The 18,311-nt window shown below is 38.6% G+C and overlaps 1 protein-coding gene across 1 annotated transcript in view; it reads right to left on the bottom strand.

Moving 5' to 3' along the window:
• Nucleotides 1–2,641: 2,641 nt before the first annotated feature.
• Nucleotides 2,642–18,311, bottom strand: part of sh3gl3a (SH3-domain GRB2-like 3a) — a 59,837-nt gene continuing 44,167 nt past the window's right edge. Inside the window, exons 3-9 of the mRNA XM_069679366.1 lie at nucleotides 15,553–15,625; nucleotides 15,301–15,444; nucleotides 14,525–14,658; nucleotides 13,571–13,729; nucleotides 12,469–12,572; nucleotides 10,173–10,294; nucleotides 2,642–7,384 (exon numbers count right to left, since the gene is read on the bottom strand). Of these exons, the coding sequence (XP_069535467.1) occupies nucleotides 7,185–7,384; nucleotides 10,173–10,294; nucleotides 12,469–12,572; nucleotides 13,571–13,729; nucleotides 14,525–14,658; nucleotides 15,301–15,444; nucleotides 15,553–15,625 (936 nt within the window). The 3' untranslated portion in view covers nucleotides 2,642–7,184. The remainder of the gene's footprint in view (nucleotides 7,385–10,172; nucleotides 10,295–12,468; nucleotides 12,573–13,570; nucleotides 13,730–14,524; nucleotides 14,659–15,300; nucleotides 15,445–15,552; nucleotides 15,626–18,311) is intronic.

Below are 18,311 nucleotides of genomic sequence, written 5' to 3'. Positions count from 1 at the left end.
TGTGTGCTTTTAAATTCCCTTGATTGAAACTACAACTGCCTTTCAACATTAACAGCCACTTAACAAACGTACACAGAAGTCATAGCAGAGCAATGTCCAAATAGTTTTGTATGTACAGTACAATTCACATGTCAATGCGCATCACATACGGCAACTGTAAATGATGGCTCAATATTTGCTTCTCATTTATTTACACAATATAATTGAACCATTCTACTGAGTTGGCTCAAATTCAGAGTTGGAATTTGTGTGAAATTTGTATATTATTAGGGAAAAACTTTTACCATATTCATGTTGCACCAGATCTAAGGGGCACATATATAGTAAAAGTACAGTCAATTTTCACATTATATTTTCTGACTTTTCCCAAATATCTTTCCTCTCCTAAAATGTGTCACTACCGAAACACAGAATTACATTAGAATAAAAAGAATTATATTAACCTATTTTTCTGTTCCCCACTGTACAAAGTATTTTTTATAAATTAATATATATGGTTTCTGCATCAAAATCAACAGAATTTAATATGTATTTTTTCTAAATGTAACAAAATTTAAATGCTATCTTTCCTTGTAAAATGTATAAAGTTGATCATGTTGACTCCGTAAGTCATCAGTGCTTAAAGTACACATACACTTAACCAATCATTATCATAAAATGTTGGTTGATGATTCAATACATGTAATTATTGTTTTGTTTTTTCGGTAGTGACTGCACTGTTTGGGTAGTGACCATACTGTTGCTGTAGATACAGTATACTGTGTTTGAGGGTGGCATCGTATTCACTTAACCCCTTTTTGCTATATTTTAACTTTTAACATGTATTATAACCAATGAAACATATCAATTCATCATTAAAGCAATAACAGTGGTTTCATCTTCCAAATGAAATTTTAATTGGAATGACAAACAATAATGTCTAATTATCAATGAAATTTTTTTTTGTGTGACAATCATTTAACAAAAACATGTGCTTTCAACACTGCAGGGCATCACTGCATGACATTTTCAAGTATAAACAATAAGGTGCAATCATTGAAATAAAGTTTTGCAACTTAAACAGTATTCTCTCAAGGCAGACTATATGCTTTACAAGCATAAAAAAGGAAAGAAAAGCTTATTTTCTTTCAAAACGACGAGTTCCTAAATTGTAAACAATGATGTGCAAAATTTTAATTTTTTTTTTTGTAACAAACATTTAACAAAAATAAAGTTTTGTAACTTAAACTTTAGTCTCTCAAGGCAGACCCTCTGCTTGACAAACATAAAAAAGAAATGGAAAGAAAGGAAAGCTTATTTTAACAGATGGCTTCCCAGATTGCAAACAACTGAGTGCAATAAGCATTGCAATTATTATATTTTTTAGCAATGAACATTTACAAAAATATGTACTGTTGTGACTTATACAGTAGAGGCGCAATTGTCATTGAAACGTTTTTTCTTTTTTCAGCTTAAACATTGGTCTATCGAGGTAGACTCTGCTTTGAAAGCATAAAAAAAAAGAAAAAAGAAAAGAAAACCTTTTTTCTTTTTAAAGTGATAGGTTCCCAGATTGCTAAAACAATTAACAAAAACATGTCATCATGTTATCTATTTAAAGATTTAGTTTTTAGCACAGTGCTGCAAACACAGCAGGGCAGATTTGGACATGCCGCTGTGTCACTTTTTCGATCTGATCAGGAACTTTGTGCTTCATTAATTCCCTCTGAGTCTTCGTTCTTGGAGAACATTTTGACAGGTCTGGCGTCAACTTCAACTTCTGACATTGTTTTCTATATTTTTCCTTCTTCTTTTTCACTTCTTTGAGCTTCAGCTTTAACTTCTGTATTTTTCTGTAGTTGCGTGTTCTTGCACTTTTCACCCTCTTTTGTGCTAAAGACCTACGCCCTGGTGTCTGATCACCATCACTAGAGGTGCTAGGTGGTGCTGAAGACCTTTGCCCTGGTGTCTGATCACCTTCACTAGAGGTGCTAGGTGGTGCTGAAGACCTTTGCCCTGGTGTCTGATCACCTTCACTAGAGGTGCTAGTTGGTGCTGAAGACCTTTGCCCTGGTGTCTGATCACAAAACATCTCCATCTCTCTCTATTTTTTCCAGACATCCTGTGGTCTTGCTGTCTTTTCCTCCATGCTCTTCTGACATACCTTTGCTCTCTGATGGATAAGTCGTTTATAGATTTCAGCTCTTTCCTTTATTAAATATTCTTGGTATTTCACTGGGTCATTCTTAACTCTTTGCCTATACTCTCTCAGTCTCTCTGCACGACTTTTTGGCATTTTGGTGTTTTATCTCTCCCTGCAAAATCACATAAATGTAAAATAAAATAAAATTTAAATCAGAATTATCTATGTATGACATATGTATCTATGTATTATATTATGTAAGACTTACTTTCATCAAAAAAGAACGTCATGTATTGTCACTACTGAAACCATCGTGTCACAACCGAAACCTTTCCATATGTTTCGGTAGTGACTGTTTCGGTAGTGATATTTTATGTTGTTGTTAGCATAACTCAACAATGCTAGGCACAACGTGGCTACCAAACACAGTTTGGAACATGTGTACAGAGATACTACAGACTTATACTCTTTGTGTTTTGGTAGTGACATGAAAACTTGGGACACATAATACATAATACATACATAATCTTTCAACTTCCCTTTAAAAGAAATCAAAAAGATCTATTAAAATACAATGTATTGGAGATTGGCAAAAATCATTTAAATCTTATTTTCATGAATTGAAATTTAGGAGTTTGAGGTTGGGACAGCCATCTGCCAATAGGAAGTGACATATAAAAGAGGATTTTTAAAAAATATATTCAGTTTAATGGTAATGGTTCAATTAATTTCTTGTGATAAAATAGATCATAACATGATATTAGTATGTATGCAAGGTCTGAACACTTCATTGTTTTTTAAAACATGATTTTCATTGGGGGACAGCAATTTCAATAAATTCGGTAGAATGGTTCAATTATTAATATATTCATTTACAGCATCTTTAAAACACCTTTTGCATAAATAATGCTACTGAAAAAATAAAACAGAACTGCACAGCCTGTTTTGTTGCCTCAAAGTTGGTTGTTAAATGAATACTGAGGAGAGACTTTTTTGACAGCAAAGGGGAAACAGAGGTACAGTGTTGGCAGAGATCTTGGTTTAGTGTATCAAAGAGTAGTGAATCCATACAGTAGAGCTAAGTGCAACAAATAATAGTTTGAATGGCCTTCATTTCAATCTGTCAACAATGGAAATAGAGAGTTTCCACTCGGTTTATGGTAATTGCATTTTTAGAACAATTTCTCAAATCAAGCCGGAGTCTTTAAAACATCTGTTTTCTGGAGGTCGAATGTAGGCCCAAACCTTCTGATGGACATTCCTTTCTCTCATGTATAGTTAAAGATAGCAACCTGTGCTAAGAGCTCTCCAGTATCAAAGATCCATAATAACAATCCTGACGAAAAAAAATCATCATGCAACATCTTGAACAACGAAGCAATAGCAAGCTAACAGCAAGTATCCAAGATAATGTTCTACATTTCTGTTGTATAAAAAGTACAATTGGTCAACATCTAATAAAAGAAGAAACTTATGTAATCTATAGAGTAGATTTTTGGACAGCGACCCAAACCTGACTTAAGGTGGGCGTTTATGTTAAATTGATGTCACACAATAACTTTTCAGATTTAAAAAAAGGAAATGCACATCCCCTTTATTAGTACTGACAAGTTACGATTAAGGATGTCTACTGTATTCTCATCTCAAGTATTTTTTAAAAAGTATCCTTAATATTACAGAAACACTAGACTGTCTTTGACCATGTAACAATCCTGTAGGTTTTATATTATGGCCACTAGTTTGAATTCTTTCTAGGGAAATTATGAACATGACAGGACAGACAGATCTAGAGCTGTGGAAATGTAGATTATCCCAAATTCATCCAGAAAACAGAAACAAGGTTCAAAATTTTAAGTTTCCATCAACAGCAAACTAATACAGGAGCATATCAGAGAGCAGGGAGGATTCTATTTAAAAGATAATAGAATATAAATATACAACAGGGCACAGTAAAAAAAAAGGGCATGCTTTTCTCTGCATTCGATGTAAAAAGGCCTCTTGTCTGGTGCAACTTAAGTAAATATTCTCCAGCAGTTTCCAAGAGAGATGACTGATACTATAAGGCTATTTTGCTGTGATGGGACTTCCTAAACAAATAGGTTTATCTGCACAGCTATAAAATAACATGATAATTAGAATGAGCATTTTGTGTCTGACTTAACATGTTAAGCAACTATTCTTCCACATTATACTTTACAATTCAATTCAATTCACTTTCATATAGTGGCTTCATTACTGATCTGTACAAAGAATATCTGAAGTTATAAATCTTTTTCACTTCATGTATACATTAGGGCTGTCAATCGGTTGAAATATTTAATTAGATTTATCGCATGGTTGTCCGTAGTTAACTCGTGATTAATCGCAAATTAATTAATCATTTTTTACCAGTTGTAAATTTACCTTAAAGAGATATTTTTTAAAACGTTTTTAATCCTCTTATCAACATGGGAATGGACAAATATGCTTCCTTTATGCAAATGTATGTTTAAATAAAATGTTCCAAAGGCATAACATGGCAATCATCGCATATGATTTCCTTTGAGAAGCACATCACATAGAAGACTTTCTCAGTCTGGATTACCCTCTTTCTAGATTCCACAGTTTAATTGTACTCTCTTCTTCACCTTAATTCACGTTCTAATTCACAAACTACTTTAATGTGATCACTTGGCTTTGCTTCAGTCCCCCCAACACACCCGCACCTCTGCTCTCTGTACAGCTGCTGGCCCCGCCCGCTCTTTCTGACTGCTGTGTTGACTGTCTTCATCAGCAGTTTGTTTAATTAAGTCACAAAAGTTAAATATTGTCTCTCGCAATTCAGTTCTCACAGCACGTGAGCCGCGTGTGCACGAGGGACGTTATTAATGACGTAGCGATCAAAACGATCGATCGTTACCGAATGACATCTGCACCTTTTTTTTAATAAGCTTTATAAACAGCGACAATCAATGCATTTACAATAGGGACATACGGAGATCAACAGTAGGAATGTTGACATTGCGTTACAGAACTGATTGTGTGCGGACAGAGAGCGTCCTGATGTCCTGTGTATCCTGTCACTGTTTCAGTGCTCTTCCTCAACAAGGAGAGCGGGCGAACGAACGGCAAAATGTATTTAGCGGAAACACTGCCGGTGGTAACTCAGTTCACATCGACAGTAAAACGAAATAACCTTTGTCTTGTCCAGAGAACCATCTAGCAGGGCTTTGAGGCTGAATTTGTCATTTAAAAGACCCCTTTCTTTATCTATTTCTGCTCACTGAGGTTTGTTTCTGCATGCTATCCACAACATTGCAGCTGCATCGCTTCCTGATTTCTCTAACGGCGAGCAGGGCGGAGGGTCATAATAATAGAACGCGCGTGCGTTAATCGCGCGTTAAAATAATTAGTGGCGTTAAAAGGAATGTGCGTTAACTTTGACAGCCCTAGTATACATCTTTTATGGTAGTGATTCAACCCCATTGTGAATAACACAAAGTGCAACTAAGAAAAGTCAGAACAAAACATTAACAAACAGAAAGGTGCATGTCAATAAGCATAGTTTCTAGAGATTCAGTGCAATACAGACAACATTTCAAGAAGCACTTACAATCCTTACATCATGTCACAATCAAAGCATGTAAACAGAGAGAGAGAAGGACATTCAGAGAGATGGGATTCACTTCAGTTCATCACAGTTCTAACAAAATGTGTTCTGGGCCACACGCAAGAGGACAGCAGGCAAACAGGCAAATGTCACAGGGAGGAGAAAGTTTCTACAGCAGAGTAGTAACACTACTGTCTGTCATGATCCCAGTGTAGAATGTGAGGCTTTCAGACACTGGTGACTGTAACTCTGTGAGTTAGCTTTGACCAGCGCCCAAGAGCTGTGGCTACCAGAACATTTTGAAGTGAGTCAGTCAGTCAAGTGAGAAAGAACCAAAACAGTAAATTATTGGGCTGCAGCATCTGACCCATTGTGGATTTATAATTATTGGTTAGTGTAGCTTTGGGACCTGTTTAAATGCTGCTTGTTGAATGCTTGTGTTTCTTGCTTTGTGTTATTGTGTTGGTATAACTGAAGGCCAAAACAAGGAAACCGAGAACAGGGCAGAGCAGTAAACTGGAATTATCAATTAACTTTGCAAGACACCACTTGCAGGCTCACAAGGCATCATAAACAATGAGGCATATATGTGGTGTGTACAAAACACAGTATCAGTGGAATACAGGACTGCAGGAGCAGTATTGGATGTCTTCTTGGGCAGCAGTGGCTGAATAAAAATGTTTTTGATAAACCTACAGACTGGCTGTCAAATCGAGGCTCAATCTCTTATATAAAAGGGTCAGTTCACCAAAGTTAAAACGTATTTTCTTATTTCTTTCATCTCCATTGTATTGAAGATGATAGTGACGCTTGATACAAAGGTTATTTGGGTGAATCAGCTCTCTAAACATCTTGCTGTGACAGTTCAAGCCATCACTATGTATTTGTGATGCAAATGCAAAAAGCCTCTGTCACTCTTTGAGTTAACTATAAGAGAATGTAATGGTGATTTAAAATACCCTGAACTGTATATAATGTTCCTAATTTAACAAAGAGATTAGTTTTAGTTGAGGAAGTACTGATGTCTACTAGTGCACTTCAGAAGAGTTGAGGAGCCTCATTTTACTGTAATGAGGACAAACAGGCAGACACATCAACAAGATAAACGTGGATCAGCATGAACACGAAGCAACATCATCTGAAGGACTGGTAGGATGGATTACAGAGTTTGAACAGGCGAGACATTTTCACCTGGGTCAGAACAACCGGGAAGAGTGTTCCACATACCTTGGTTTAAGTTGGCTTCAGGTTCATAAATATCAACAACGAAAACAATGTAATCAATGATATTTGGTCAAAGGTCAGCTTGGGACAAAACTACTGCCCCTCTAGCTCAGTTTGAAGATCCGAAATAAGTCGTTTTCTTCAGCTTGGAGCTGAGCTGGCCCTGTGCAGTTCAGGCCAGGGTCCGGATGAGGACGGAGGCTGGGTGTGACGGGGCAGGTGAGAGTCTACAGAGAACTCATGGTGCCATCATGGCAGCGGAACAATGACATCCACATAGTTGATGGGAAAAAAGCCGGACTCTCCGTTGATCATGCCTTCGTACCAGTTCTCATCTATCTGGTTGGTGAGGATGATGATGGCACCTTCCTTGAAGCCCAGCTCGCCCTCGTTCTCGGGCTCAAAGTCATAGAGGGAACGACAGCACGGATGGTCCAACACATCCGACTCTGCACCACAGGAAGAGATTAGAAAATGATTGAAGAATGAATTCACTCCCTCACATTTTTCAGGAGAAATGGCTTCGTCATACCTTGAAGCTATAATCCGAGTGATTAAAGTTTCAATCCACATTATCAGCCCTACGTGAAGTGTCACTGTTTAGGGTGAGCGAACCAGTGTCTGTTTTGTTTGTTCCTGTTACACCGGCAAACGCATCATCAGTGTCCATGAATAGTCATGTGATATGCGTTTTTTGTGTTAGGATGTGTTAGGATTCACTGCATCTCCAATATTGGAATGTGTTCATTTATGGACTGTTATGTATAACCGGAAGACCACAAATGTTTTTGTTCTGAAGCTCAGAAGCTCTCTGCTGCCCTCCAAGAAGGTTGGAGCTTCTGCCGCAGTTCCTTCCAATTCAACAGCTCTCATGGCTTGCTAACCGAGCAATGCCTCAGCAGCGATGCAAGATCCTGCTGAAAAGATTACCGGTTTACTCAGCACGAACTAGTAACTGTAGTTTAGCAGCAGCTAAAAGAGTCTGCCATCTAACTCTTTAAGTAAGGACAACAGAGCAACGAAGGACCAGTTTCCCTCCAACTGGACACCAACACAACGACTGCAACTGCCAACACAGCACAGCAACGCCTTTCCGTCCACGGTCTGGGCAAAGCTAGAATAACTCACAGTATTGGCTAAGCAGGAATGTTTGCTGTATTGTTATGTTATTGATTTGATTTGTTACTGAGTTGTATTGTTGTAATGTCTGTTTAGTCAGGTATTGATTGTAGTTGAGGTTACTTGTGCTTAGACAAAGACATAGTCTGCATGCTAAATTAACCTCTCTCTTTTATAACCTGTCATTTTTAAGACTTACACACATACAATATTTTGGACTGACCTTTTGACCAGACTAAACAGCCAGGAATTAAACCTCCCAGTTCCTTTTCTGGGTCTCGACCCGTCCCATGTGCTCAGTGCAAGTTGATTGAGACAAAGGACAGCATTCAGTGGCTATCTTTAAATCAGCCATTGTATGAGTTCTTTGTCTCCCCTATTTGCCACCGAAGCCATGTGGTCACTTAATGGACACATTCTCCATTTTGATCTCTGCCTGTCCTGAGACAGACATGCCTTTTTTTTTCTCTCTCTCTCTCTCTCTCTCTCTCATTGATAGTCTGTGGGAATTTTCCAGGGATCATCAAGGGGGTAACTTGTCTAAAGTTAAATTTATATGGGGGGGGGCAATTTAGTTTATGACGTTGACTTGGTGAACCCCGGTTTCCCCTGATTTCCCCCTAGAGAGCAGAGAAGGATCATCTTATCTTGCTGATGAAGGCCATGTGGCTGAGTTAAGTACCATGTGGGGATGGGGTAGGGGGTTGTTGATGTTGTATATAAGCTTGAACACTGCAACAGCAAGGGAGAGAACTTTCGCACTTCTCTCCATGCTGCATGTAAAATGTAAGTAAAGAGACTTGATTCATAACATTGAGTTTGCTTGTTCTTCACAAATTCACAACATCTTCAGGAGGAGAATTGCCCTCACATAGTCTAGTATACTTTATGAGACTGAGGTAATTAGATGGTTATTTTCTTAACTTCGTTAAGTGGTGCCCCATACGGAGGTGATTTAATGTAGATTAAATCATATCATTTACATAATTAATAATTATTTTTAATAAAACTTATGGAATCTGACTTAGAAGCATAGTCCTGTCCCAACAGATGGTTGAAGATTAGCTCTGAAACTGTACTAAACAACTAGGTAGTGTGGATGTAGCCCGAGATGCAGTCGAAAGCTCTGGAGAAAGTAAGTAAGTTTACAATAAGCTCCAATATCTCAAATTAACTTTCTTGTTTAAAATGACTGACGGTCCAACATATTCATCCTCATATTTGAGGCAGATGTATTTTGGTGTATACAAGGTTAATTTATCATCAGTGTTGCTGTTGTTTCATATTCTGTCATTTAATTGTTTCAGAACTGGTATACAGAGATGTGAGAGCAACGTTAGTGTGTGTTACTCACTGTGAATATTGCCATTCGTTGTGGGACACACACACACACACACACACACACACACACACACACACACACACACACACACACTGACTGCAGAAATGGTAAATGGACCATTTTACCATTTACCATGATGGACTGTAAATGGACTGTACTTATAAAGCACTTTTCTAGTCTTTGTGACCCCTCGAAGCTGCTTTTACACTGCATGTCACATTCACCCATTCACACCTACCTGCTAACTAAAGTGCCCAACTGTCAATCAGTTATCACTTTCAAACTTGTTGGCTATGCCACCAGGGTTTGGGGTTCAGTGTCTTGACCAAGGACACTTCCACATGTAGACTGAGGGAGCTGGGGATCGAACCTCCAACCTTCCGACCGACTCTACCACTGAGCCACAGCCGCCCCTGTTCAGAATGTAACTGCTACTTCCTACTTTACTACTAGTGTAAAACTTGGAAATGAAATGCTGATTAGACCTTTTATCAGTCTTTACTATTAATAAGTCTTTTAACAATATCCAAATAGTTCATGGATTGTTTGTGAGAAACTGATGGATGGGGAAGCGAGAATGAAAGATGAACACTGTATAAAGAAGTACTTACTTTTCCCATTGACAGTGTGGGTAATCTGGATATCGGTAAGGGATAACAGAGACACTAGAACTAAAAAAAAACCAAATAAAACTTGGGCTAACACAGAAAAGTACACAAAAGAAAGCAAAAAACACAGGGGAAGACATGATTAGGGAAGAAATGTGGCAGCTGTACCAATAGATTTAAGGGAGGAGTTGTAGGAAAGGCCATTGTGCTCTCTGTTGTCCAGGGTCTCAATACTGCTGATGGACTTTGGTTTAAACTCTCTCTTGGGCCGGCTGCTGGCTGTGGATATCCTGGTATGAGAGAATGAAAAGTGAAAAACATCTTGTACCATAAAGTGAAAGAAAGTAAATGAAGTGATGCTTCACTGATTTAGCTCAAAGACAAAGCTGAAGACTCTCAGGGTTGACAGGGGCAAAAATGAGCTATTGTTTCTTGGATTGGTAGAGTTTACTTTTACAGATTTGTATTGCTATTCATAAACGACCAGCTCTTTGCTCTCCTGCATTACAGTAACCTGCATACATTTAGATATTTAGATAGATGCAGGAATTCAAACCCTTCCTCCTCTTGATTTTGCAAATTTGCTTCAGGTAATATTTACACTTGAAATTTCACACAGCAGATCATCCATAAACTGAAAAAACAATACAGACTACTGCGGATTACATTGCTGGGTCTGGATTAATGCTCCTGATATTGCAGCAACAAAATAGATAAAAAAAATCTATTTTCAACTTTATTTTGATTTAAATAAAAACTAAAATGATGATTAAGAGGATGATTGACAGCGCAAGTCCTAAATGCATTTCAGTCAGGCAACTCACGTTTGTGATAGTTTGAAATGTTTATTGCAGCAGCAGAACATAGCTTGTGTTTGGCGTCTAGGCTCCGACCTCATCACTCCTCACAGATTTATTTTACATGCAGTTTGAGGAGTGATGAGATTATATCTTTAACCCACTAGCCGGAGCCTGCAGGTGGATGCTGGGGTGGTGGTGGGGCTGAAAGTATGAGTGCATTACTGGTGCAGGGCAGCTGTGGCAATGACTGAGCAGAAGTAGAGACCAGAAATCTTTCATCTTAAATAGACCGCTCAATTAGGAGTAAGTGTTTGTGAGGTGTTTGTGGAGAATGACACATCAAGTGTGAAATTAGTGCAGCTCGAGTTGCCTGCCTGAACAAGCTCTCAGGCGTTGCTGCATTTATTGTCTATACTGTTTAAATATTCTGTTCATATCTAAAGTTAAAGGGCTCTACTATGTGTACTTGTCACATTATAACTTTATTTACTTCTGATGGGTATCAAGAGGTAAAATAATAACAATTCTTCTTTGCCGTTTATAACAACCTCACCGAAGTAGGTGAAAAATGATCACTCCATTTTGTGCCAATATAGAGTCAAATAACGAGTTAGACAACCCCTTTAATGTGCACATGTACTGAGACTGTGGAATTTATCCTGGGTTTACATTGAGAATTGATAGCCAACTTTGATACCCAGTATATCTTACTGGGGCTTCAGCTAGCTTAGACCAAAGAAAGCCTGGATATTTTGAACTTGCTTTGTGGTACATCCCTTTCATAGACTGCATAAAAAGATGGATGACATGACAGCTCCCTAAAAGTGAAGCCAAAACATTACAACCATACGGGATCTTTGCTGTTTTTTTGCGAGGTTAGATGTGTGTTTTGGTTATCGGAAGGGACGGGACATTCTTACCTTGGCTCCACCCACCGATACCCCCGCTTCGGGGGTATTTTGGCTTTAAATAAGCACACTTCCTGTGAACCACTGCCATTATCTGTACCACAATGCACACTTTAATTCAAGAACACTGACACCCTATTTTCTTAATATACTGCTCACAGACCTGCTGTGTCGACCGGAATTTACTGGGAAACTGGGAATCATGATTGGAGGACTCCAAAAGCTCCCCGGTATGCGACTGTCATAATTGGATGACTGGCTGTAATTCAAACTCCTCGCTATTACAACATTCAACATCAAAGATCCCTACCACCTGATGTTTTTTCACCAAAGAGAAGCCATCAGTCATACTCGTTACTACTCAATATGGTCTCAGACCAGACCATCATCATGTCTGCGTTTGTGCCAAGATAATACGGATACAATTCATTGGCATACTTTTTGAACAGGCTATATAAATTGGCCAATAATATCATTATTAAACGGGCTACTAATACCTTGTCTTTTCTCTTTTTAAAGAGCGGCTACTACAGGTAAGAGTGCTGTATCTTGGGTGGAAAAAAGTGACTTGACTAGGACTTGACTTGCCTTGCCTTAACTGAGGACTTGACTTAACAAGACATAACCTGTGACTTGACTTGACTTGCCCAAGAAAAAATGACTTGAGACTTGCTTAAGACTTGAGCAAAGCTGACTTGGTCACAACACTGATAGACAGCAGAGTGGAGGTGAAGTACAACAGAGCAAACTCCTCACCTTTTCTGCAGCTTCCCGCTGAGCTCCTCCAGGATTTCACATGACTGGCGGTGATAATCTACGGCTGCCTCAATCAGTGCTGACAGCTGGCTCACTTGCTCCACCTATTGGCCACATGCCAAACACACACATGCTGTACATTAACTTAACCCTCAGAACTCCTTTCAAAGCCCTGAACCATTTCATTTTGTGAAATATTAAGATAATTAAGAAATTATAACTGGAGTCATAAAGGATGTCATCACTTTGTATAGTGTCATAACCCGGCCCGTAAGGCCATGACAAACAACTTCGAGAGACACGAGTTGCCAAAAGTAAATGAATTAATTTATTACAAAAAGAATGTAAATTAATTAAGGAGTTAACAAATTCTATGAGGTGTGTGAAATCTGTATTATCAGTAGTGTACATGTGGGTGTGTGAGTATGGTGTGGTGAGATGTTTGAAGAGTGCACTAACGGAAAGAACCAAACTAGAAATGGTGCTGGCGTGGAGTCCAGAGAGCGAGGGCGAGCGAGCGAGAGAGAGCGCCGGAAGCTGCTGTATTTATACTCTGAGCCATGGACCCAGGTGCTCCGTATAGCGGCATTGACCAGCACCTCTGCAAAACAAACATGCATTAATACAATTGATTTACACTATGCAGGGGCCGTCACAATAGCATGAATGTAAAAACTTTGCCAAGCGATGTCTAAGCCTGTCTCACAATATACTGTATGTATCAAACATCTTATTTACACACTTCAGTTAACACATTTGATAAGTGGACCAATTTAAGGATAAGCATCAAAATGTGGAGCAACTTTAACCTTTTTTATACTACTGTGGAAAAAATATCACCTGCCTACTTAGTACAATTTAAAGGAATTCTTAAATACATATATACAAATAGCTGATTATGTTGATGAAGCTGCTCCAGGCAAACCTGACACATTTTTTGTGTTGGGTATGAGGTCAGATTATCAGCTCCTAAATACTTAAAACACTCAGGGATGCAAAATAGATATTAAAATGCATTCATAATTTAGTTTTTTGACAGTTTGACACATATGTGTTCTTCTTATAACTTCTTAAAACTTCTTATAAGTTCTTCATCTCTTACATCATTCTCCAGGAAGTTAAACATGCTCCTCTCAGCCAGCTCTTTACTCTCCTCAAACTTCTCCACAGCCTGCCGGATCTCCTCGTCTGGGATTTTGCCCCGACGCTTTTTTTGGTAGTCAAAGTCTAATCGGCGGCCCTCCAGCTTCTTCAGGTGGTGCTGAAAATACAAGTTGGAACGTGTAATGTTTCTTTCTTTTCACAACACGTCTGAACACTGCCAACATATTGCAAATATCTTACACATCACTTAAACTCACAAACAAGGTCATATGATATTTATTTATTCTTTTATGCCAAATCTATGTCTTTTTGTTTTAATGGAAAATCATTTTATTCAGATACTGGCATTACGGCCATGACTTAAAAAATACCAACCGAGAACTTACTGAATGTTTTTTAATGGAGCACAAACTTTGATTTGTTTCAGGTTCTTTCCCACTTCACCTATAAGTAGTGTGATTCAAACAAACTGAACAAAATCATTTTCAATACTATTTAATACTAATTAATACTACCCTCAGCTATTGTGGTTGGTTTCACCTATGATTGATGAAGCAACAGTCAGCAAACTTAAGGCTATCCCTCTGTCAACAATAACCATTGCGAGGGGCATTTATGACATGTCAAAAGATACCAAGGAGCAGCACGTGTCTGATATCATGTATTAGAGCTCCTGGAGAGCTACCTTCCTCCAGGTTTTAGGTTTCTCCGTACTCTAACACCAGATTTGAATCATCTGGTCGTTATCAACCAACTGAAGCTTCTCAGGGGATTTATAATGAGTAGATTATTTGAATCAGATGCCTTTAACTTTTATTTATCAGAACTCAAGAGACAGGGCTTTGACTGTGGAACAAGATTTTCAAATCCAGTAATTTTGTGCACTGCCAATGGTTTTTCACCTGTGGAACTTTAGCAACAGGGCAGAGGGCAGGCTGCTGCTGTAATGTACCGTTATTTCTTTCAGGTCCTTGTCCTGTAAATTTTGCAAGGGGTCAATAAAGTTTTGTTTGACGTTTATGTCCAGGGAGTCCTTCACATCTGCCATCTGCCTCAGGGCTTCACCCATGTCCACCAGAGCAGAGCCTACAGGACAGAGAGACAGCATTTCAGCAGAACTCTGTTAGTAAAATCCACGTTTCACGGGCTATTCTTTGTCTGTGAAATTGTTAATTCAGTTTTATACATAGAAGTTTCTCAAATGCCTTGATTGCTAAGGCGTCAAGTAAAACACTTTTAGAACCGTTAAATTTGTCCTTATTACATAGAAGAGTTCAGCCAAACAGGAAATGAAGAAACTATGCTCTGTGAGTAACTGAAAAAATGTAATCAGAGCAGGAAGAGTTGGGTCTCACTGTAGCTCCATAGTAATAGTATTTTATAAAACAAGAGATAAACCTTGAGAAGGTTTTGAGTTTTCTTTCACAGCTAATTTAAATAGTAGATAAAGACTAGGAAAAGAAAAAACTGACAATTAGGGCCTGAAGTAGAATAATCATGTTCTAAATAAGATGGGTTCATGAGCGATGTCATCTCAAAGGTAAAACATGAGACTCATGCAGGCTAAAATCGGGGTTTGGTGTGGCACTGAACCAAAAAAGGAAAAAATTAAGTCGGCTACAGCCCAAATGGTTTTGGAGAAGCACGGATTATCAACACAAGCTCTCCTCTAAAAAGCATGTTGTGAAGTAAAAGGCCACTATTTTGCAGAATACAAGAATTCAGTACCAAAAACAGAGTCCTCTCCCAGTTCATGACCATAACGCAGCATGCAGTCTCCCAGCAGGCCTTCTGTTTGAGGGTAGCCAGTAGTCTTCACTTGCCCTCGGATCTTAGAAACAGTGTTCAGCATGTTCAGTTTAGCTCTAGAGGCTGCAGAGAAAAACAACAAAGGTATCACACCCTGGATTTATTTTGCAATTGGTGTTGAGGACAAAAAAACATCTTTTAAAAAATGTACATATGATCAATTTTTTTTACCTGGGTTAGGCTGGAGGTATTCTGTTGTTTTGGACAAGAGATCAAACACTGACTTGTTGTTCACCTCAATTTTCTGATGGGAGAAGGACAAGAATAATAAAAAGAAACAGATCTAAAGTGTGTATACACTTTAATTTGAACTACTTAAAGGGGCTATATGTAAGATTTTACATATATTCATCAATCAAATATAATTTTTTATTGCCAATGTGTGAAGGGACAGTAGAGGAACTGATAAATTGAGACCTTCCCCAACTTCCTCCATTGACTCTAACAACCTGTGGGCTGATTTTTATGTAAAGCGCTCGGGCTGGTTTTTCCGGGAAACAAGAGGATGTGACGTATCTGCGTGTTCGCGAGTACCTCTGCTGGGAGCTCATTCTACGCCACTACAGTCAACAGTGTGCAATACCAGACAACGCAAGCTGTGAAATGGAGATGGATAATGCAAACAAATGCCCGGCACCCACAACAACACCAACAAAAACTACACACAAGAATATCTAGTCTGTATCTGTATCTAGTGAAGCCCCCGTCTGACCAAACAGGAATGTGACCAACGTCAAGGGAAAACTAGAGTTAACATCGGCAGGGCATGCGAATCATGGAGACCTTCGATTGCTTTTGGGGATCAAAACAGACCCACAACTTATTGTTGTTGATTGTTTTCTATTAGCCAATATCATTGCAATACCTGCCTAGGCTAAGGTTAGCCAGCCAGCTGTAAGCTGCTGGCAACAAGCTACTGTTAGCTTGTCTGCTGTCGCAGACGATTTGCCAGTTAGGCAACGTAGCAAAACACCGTCGAGTGGATAACATCAGCTAACTCACGCAGACTCCCAGGAGCTGATCTGGGGTCCGTTTCACAAAGCAGGTTCAACAAACTCTGAGTCTAACCCTGAACTCTGAGTTGATCTACTCTGAGATAGGAAACTCAGAGTTTTCGGTTCCAGAACAGCTGATCAGAGTTAGTTCAATCAACTCTGAGTAGGTTCAGCCAGAGTTAAGCGCGTGCACGCTGACTGTAAAAAGCCAGCATTAATGGAGCCCCGATACCACGATTCACCATCGCAACGGTACACAAAAAGAGGTCCTCCTACGTCACACCAGTGGAGCTTGAAATCCTCATGCGGACGTTCAGGGAATACAAGCATGTTTTTAGAAAAATAAAGTAACACGGCTGCAGCTGCAAAAGAGAGAGAAGCGGCATGGGAAGAAACTGCTGCTCGAGTAAATTTGCAAGTTTGAACTGGTCTATTTATTTAATACTTAATCACCGGAAGCCAAAATTTATATTAATTTAGGAGCAATCCAGAGGGAGAAAAAAAATGTACATGGAAGCACTTCAATCATATTTTAAATATTAAACTAATGAAATATTATTCAGTGGCTGTTTTAATGTGCATTAGCTCTATCCCTTACATGATTCTGACTTCACATACATTATAATTCATGTTGATTAAACTGAATTTTGTTTAAAAAAAAAAAAATCCAATAACTTACGGCGTCTTATTTGAGTGCTCTTGGCAGTGGTGGTGGAAAATCTAAAAATGATGACTTGGACACAGGTTTGTCTTTTGATTTTTTTTTATCATAATTATAAAATACTTTTTCAAAGGGGTCAGAGCTGCACAGAGACGCAACGTTTCTTCTTTTAATTCGGTAACCGCTCAAACAAACGCGTGAGAAGGGCTGAATGAATGAGGAAGTCGAATGAGGGTTTTATATTCTAGAGGTTACAGGTTCTAGGTTCACAGACCCAATTACCATAGTAACCAACTCAGAGTTATAGTTACCTCTCTTTGTGAAACGGCAAACCCGAGGTTTCCCTCATTTCAGGGTTAACAAACTCGGGGTTTTCACTAAACCCGCTTTCTGAAACAGACCCCAGATGTGGGACAAAGACTACGTTTGTGTGGGACAATGTGGGACAATGTGGGATACCAATGCATCGAGGTAGTATAAAATAACTTTAAAAAAAATAAACATTTCTATTTTGCCCCTTAGCTTATAACATTACTATTGCCATCTGGTTGATTCAGTAGCACATCACAAGACTGCAAATAAAAACTTAACAAATATATCTTATGTAGGAGCCATAAATGAGTTAATTCTGAAATAAGAACATTTTTATCATATTAAGTTTTGATGGTATATTTTGGTATTCTTATTCATTTGTGTTCGGGATTTTTTTATTTATTATTTTTTAGTAATTGCGAGGATTATGGAGATTTGGGTCACAATGGATATGGTGATAATGATAGTTAATAAATTCACCTTTTCACCTGTGTGGGGGGGGGGGGGAGGGCGAGTTGGGTCGCTGTATTTTTTGTTGACCGCATTTCTTTTGATCGCTGTTATGACTTTAAGTATAGTTTGTGCACGTTATAATGACTTGATTCTTTTCATTAATAAATCTTTTTCAAACGTACTTTTGAATCTCAGCGAATCTTTTGTTAGCGCATCACAGATCATCCAGGCTCAACCTCAGCCTCTAAGCGACTTTAAAGTTGGTTTCAGTTGCTACATCTTATTTAAATGCAACTTTCTCTCACGTGAGAAAACATAGTAAGCATGGAGCTTTCATGCTATTTCACAATGCCTCTCAATTTAACACACCTGACTGTGTACAATCAAACAGAGCAGACAGTCAAGGCTACAATTGTTCTTTTAAGTATAGTACTTTAATGCGCCTCAAAAGGGTAAGGCTTGCCTGTATTTTCTCCAACAACAGAGAGCACAACTCCAAACACCACATT

This window comes from Semicossyphus pulcher, unplaced genomic scaffold (assembly GCF_022749685.1).
Source record: "Semicossyphus pulcher isolate SPU_LCO1_2020_fin unplaced genomic scaffold, fSemPul1.0.p SCAF_1, whole genome shotgun sequence".
Lineage (NCBI taxonomy): Eukaryota > Metazoa > Chordata > Actinopteri > Labriformes > Labridae > Semicossyphus > Semicossyphus pulcher.
The sequence above is the reverse complement of the archived record's forward strand: the minus strand, read 5'-3'. Positions and strand labels throughout refer to the sequence as shown.